The 5,330-nt window shown below is 37.6% G+C and overlaps 1 protein-coding gene across 1 annotated transcript; it reads right to left on the reverse strand.

Moving 5' to 3' along the window:
- Positions 1–238: 238 nt before the first annotated feature.
- LOC131861607 (phospholipase A1-Igamma1, chloroplastic-like) lies at positions 239–1,552 on the reverse strand. Its single transcript, XM_059214958.1, has one exon. It carries the CDS (start codon positions 1,550–1,552, stop codon positions 239–241), a length of 1,314 nt encoding a protein of 437 aa, XP_059070941.1.
- Between the last annotated feature and the right edge of the window lie 3,778 nt (positions 1,553–5,330).

Consider the following 5,330-nt stretch of genomic DNA (forward strand, 5'->3'; position numbering starts at 1 on the left):
TTCTATGACAATCAAAAGCTAATTTGTATCATCCACAGCTATGAACTCCTGCATAGTTGATTTCATTTCACGCTAAAGGTTAAGCTTTGAAGTTAAATTAATTCAATAATGAATGTGACAACATGTTAAATATATACATCCAGATAAAAAGAATAATTCAATAACCAACACAGTTGTGGTGACATTGCGGCGCAGAACGTTGGACGTTGATGTCATCTGGAGTTGAGTGAGACATGAATTATTCCTCTTCTGATGGCTGCGTCCATTTGCCATCTGGACCTTTAACGAGGCCCTTGTTCTGTTCCTGCCACCATTTTGGAGGAATTTCATATTTCTCGCGCAATAAATCACAGCTCTTATTAACCAGAGCATGATCTCTTCCACTCCAAGAAAACGGCTGCTTACTTCCAACATACCCGTCCAGTAAATGCAAGTAAAGCTCTAAATTATGAAAGTAGGCAAGATTATGGGTGTGCTGAATGAATGGAGAATTGTTGTGTAAAGGAAGCTCGAAGCCAACATGAAAGTATGTCCACGGAAGCCAATGCAGCAATTTGCTGAGGCATCCCACGTTCTCGTTCATACAAACTCCGGGCACTTTGGGAACCACGTCACGCTTGTTCACAAACCTCAGCACTTTCACTCCAATCTCCTCCACCCGTTTAGCAAACGCAAGATTTCCCACCCGGGGAGAGGCAAAAGCGAAGACGGTGACGGGAATTTGATGAAAATTATGCTTGGTGCAAAGCATTTGTTTGATATCATAAGCGCTCAAGGTTGCAAGAGCAGCTCCTAAGCTGTGTCCCGTAAATGTTATGCTTAAATTGTCCATCTCTTTTTCATAAACTTGAATCAATCGTTCTATCTCTGAGACTACCAAATCTCTGGTGCTGATGTTCACAGTGGCTCCTGCAGCGCCTTGACGGTGACGGACAGTTGAAGTATAGCAGCTCAGGAATCCTCTCTCAATTAGTACTCCATCCGCGAAATGATGCTCTTGGTTTTTGCCTGTCCTCTTGCATCTATAGGATAATCTTGTAGGTACAAGAATATCTCTCAGGTCTTCTATCCATTCTTCAGCAGTCTGAGTTCCTCTCCATGCAATCACTATGTCTCGTCGTCCAAGCCTTCTTATCTCATTTGGATCCGTGCAAACTGCAATAAAACCCAACCAAACACCTTGGTCTTTTGGTTTCTCACCAAAAACTTGATTTAACAGATTAGTATTGGCGTAAACATATTTAGTGACTTGGTAGCCACTTTCAGACATGCCCATCTTATTGAACAGATCTCTTTTACTGTGATAACATGTGCCGTAGTTTTTGGAGTAGCTTTTGCCATCAAATGCGTCGTAACAAAGCTGTGCCAAATTCCCATATCTGAGAGCTTCAGCTTTCAAATTGGGCACCATGGGATCAAGCAAACCATTCCAATTATGGGCACCTTGTATATCTCTCCATACGTCACATAGCTGAGGCTGCGTTGAGTTAGTTTGGGAACTGGGTAATAATACAGCATTATCTTCAAGCTGGGGCAATGGAAATACGGCCATTGATTGACTGATAGAAATTAAGGAATCAATCAAATAATTGTGTCTGATTTCTGGGATGTCAAACAATGATCGGCCAGACAAAGCGTTCGAGGATGAATACAAGGTTTAAGACGAGCACCTTATAAATAGAAAATCACGCACTACAATAGCAGACAATCACGCACTACAATAGCAGACAAAGTAGAATTTCAATCTTCCAACCTGAACTTCTTCTTGTTGACGAGAATTGGGCATATAAGGCTTTGACTTCCCTTGTTCTTCCCGCGTTGTTGTTTTCAAACCTAACGTTCAGACACTAGATTAATACTACAGTATTTATTCAAAGACTATAATCAGAAGGTGTCAAGCTCCCCCACACAGATTGCAATATATTTTTTCAGCCGCCTTCACATCATGTATCTCGTGAATTTCCATCGCCACGCTCAGATTGTCTGGCCAGGGGTTCCTAACTTTCAAATTAGCAAAACCCATGACCGCTATTTCTTTGTATCAATGCAAACTGCGCATTTTCTAACATTTTAATATTTAAAAGGAAAGATCATAAATTTGTGTGTTAAGATCTTGTTTAGGTATAAAACTGGTATCAAAAAGTTTGACAGGGATTTCCTAATTTTCTTGAATGTAAAAGTGAACATTTTTCAAAGGGGCATTTGTAACTTGGTTAAGAACAAGCTATAAATAAACCGACAGAAATGTTGTTTATGTCAAGGTGTGGAAAGTAATTAAGGATGGACTCAGATCATGCGTGGTTTTAAGATAGACACATCTCACATGACACATGATATAAAAAAGATCCTTTTCGCTCCATTTTATCTAGGTTGATGTCAAATTTTGTGATTTTATATGTTGAAATCACATATTTTGATTGTGGTGTTTTATGTTTTAAAAAACATGTCTATGTTTGGATATCTGTGTTTACATTTATTGATGAAGTATTTGAGATATTTATAAGAGAACTCCATTAATTCAGTTTTATATCTTCCTACACATCTATTATTCGTTAACCCAACTCTAGATTAGGATTTTCTAAAAAAATGTGAAAAAATATCTAACTAATTCAAGTCAAGTGTTAACCTTGTATCATTTGTCACTTTCTTTATAATTTTTAAAATCTTTGTGAGCTTAAAATCTCATGTCCTTGTGTATATAAACTAGTTTGGAGGGCTAAAATTGCAACAAGTTTTACATAGTGGGTCCAAGAATTTGCTAATTTACACAAAATTGATCGACAATTGTTAGAAAATCAATCAAACATTGTGGCTCACCTTGAATTGCGAATAATATGGCAACTATATTTGATGGGTAGAAGTGTAGATCCCTTAGGGATTTGTATTGACTTTATGGAATCATTGTTTTTTTTTTCTAAGTGTATCCTTTTGCTTGTGAAATCCAATAGAGAGGTCTATTTTAAAATCAATTTGTTGATCGATGGTCATCCCCAAACTTGCCATACTTAATACTTGCAAATGTGGTTGCAACTTTAGGTTTCCATCACCGATCATCTTGATTGCATTTTCAATCAAATAATTCATTTCCGCGGGATAGTAAATTATTCCTATAAAAATTGAAATACATATGAAAACTATTACGCAATGAATGTAAACTATAAAACTTTACCTTATGAAGCAGACATTGCAAATGAAGTTGAAACAATAATACCTATTTAACCATGTATAATTAATGTTGAAGATACAACATAGTTGTTTCCAAGATGAATTAATTTTTTGAAGTGTAATACATTTAGATAGGTTATACATATTTTTTGAATAATACATGTCAATTTTCTTGTTTTGATGTTTTACAACAAGATAATGTCTTATGGAAGTTTACACTCTACATAATTAGAAAGAATGAATGGTGGTGAGTAAAAAGGGATACAAAATATGAGCAATATTCTATACGACTTGTAAAATGCCAATAATCTAAAAATAACATTTATTTTTACAAACATAAATATAAATGTGGATTAGAATGAGTGAATTAAAGATTTTTTAGTTATTACTAAGCTAAAAAATTATAATGAATTTATGTAAAATGGTAATAATTATTGATATAAACATATAGTTCCTATTATTGGTTTAGTTATGATTGATTAAAGCAAGATAGGCCTGGACCTCTTACATAACCACTATAAAGAAGCTACTTGAAAACAGAGGACCAGAGGAGGTCATACGGGCCCCACTAGGTAAGGTTGAAGCCAAATGAAACTTATAAAGTCTTAGAATTAAACCCTGGTGAAGAGGGAGAGTGTTCTTGGAAACCACCGACTGAGATAAGGAGGAGCAAATCCATAATTTTTTAAAAAATTTAGCTCCTATTATTGGTGTAGTAAAAATATTAGTTAGAACTTTTATTATGTGCCAACAATTGTAAGTAATTCAAATGAAATGTGGGACGTAATTTGCAATTAATTAATTATTGCTAGTAGGTATGATCACTTGTAAATACATCTATCACTAATTGTTGGAGAACAGTAATAGAAATTTAAAATAGGAAGCAACTCAAGAAAAGAACAAAAACTTGAAATATAAAAAATAAAGTTATTATATTTTATTAATGTAAGCAGCTAGAGAGGTGGGAATGGCGGGAACAACTGGAGTGACTGGTTTGAATTCGAATGGAGCAGGAGCAGGAGCGGGAAGATTGGGTGATGAAGGTTTCGGAGGCTCCCACGTGATGTAATCCATGGGAGAAACAAAACCTAAAGCTTCTGATGGCAGTCTCAACGGGTTTTGGGATGGGGACACCTTGCCGGTACCAACAAAAGAAAAAACTGACTTTACTGTTTTACCTTGTGGTGGGGAGGGTCCCAGAAAGTTTGTGGAGAATCTTAGGAAACCGGGATCTCTAGACTGCAACAGAAAATGGTCTACTTTATTTGGGTCAAACCTCAAATGCAAGGCTATTGCGCCTCTTCCCCATAAAGTGGACCTGAAGTTTGGCTCTTGTTCAATTTCTATTCCAGATTGTATCGTGGAAAAGAATATGGCTAATCTGGCCCCTGTCCTGGTTGGCAAGTTTATTGGCCCTCGACCTAATATTGAAGCTGTTAGGGATTCGGTGTCTCGTAAATGGAAGGGAAAGGGTCAAATTGATGTGGTTGCCATGTCTAATGGTTTTTTCTCCTTCTCCTTTGCCTGTGAGGAGGACCTTCGATCTTTCTTAGCGGGTGGTCCCTGGATGTTAGGCAAATCATCGTTGGCTCTCAAGAAATGGGAACTAGGCTTTAACCCAAAGGAATGGGAATGTAATGAGGCCCCTATTTGGGTGCGGCTACCAAATTTTCCTATGGAGTTCTAGGGTGAAGAAATCTTTGTTGGGATTGTTGGATGCTTTGGTGAGCTCCTTTCAGTTGACCCAGTGACCTCTGCGAAGATGCGTCTAGTGTATGCTAGAATCTGTGTGAATGTTAAACAATCTGCTAATTTGCCAAAGGAGATTGGCGCCTTCTCTAAGCTGGGCAAATGGGTTTAGAAAGTCGAGTATGAATCTATTCCCTTTACTTGTTTCCATTGTAAAAAAGTTGGTCATTGGGCCAGGGAATGCCCTTCTAAGCCTATGCCTAAGAGGAGTTGGAAGAAGAAAAATGAGACAAAGGGGGTGGATTTGGTGGAGTCTCCGTCCTTAGATCCCACTCCATGTATGGATGGAATGAATAATATCCCATGTGTTCAGGTTGGTCCAGATCCAAATCCTTCAAACCTAGATCCCTTGAATGAGGGGGGGGGATGCAGGGGGAAGTTTGAAGCCTGAGGAGATTTCTAATGGGGATAAGTCT

The sequence above is a fragment of the Cryptomeria japonica genome, unplaced genomic scaffold (assembly GCF_030272615.1).
Source record: "Cryptomeria japonica unplaced genomic scaffold, Sugi_1.0 HiC_scaffold_28, whole genome shotgun sequence".
Lineage (NCBI taxonomy): Eukaryota > Viridiplantae > Streptophyta > Pinopsida > Cupressales > Cupressaceae > Cryptomeria > Cryptomeria japonica.

Excerpts from the sequence above, each read along its gene's own strand:
- LOC131861607 (XM_059214958.1), bottom strand. The coding sequence starts at position 1,552 with ATGGCCGTATTTCCATTGCCCCAGCTTGAAGATAATGCTGTATTATTA.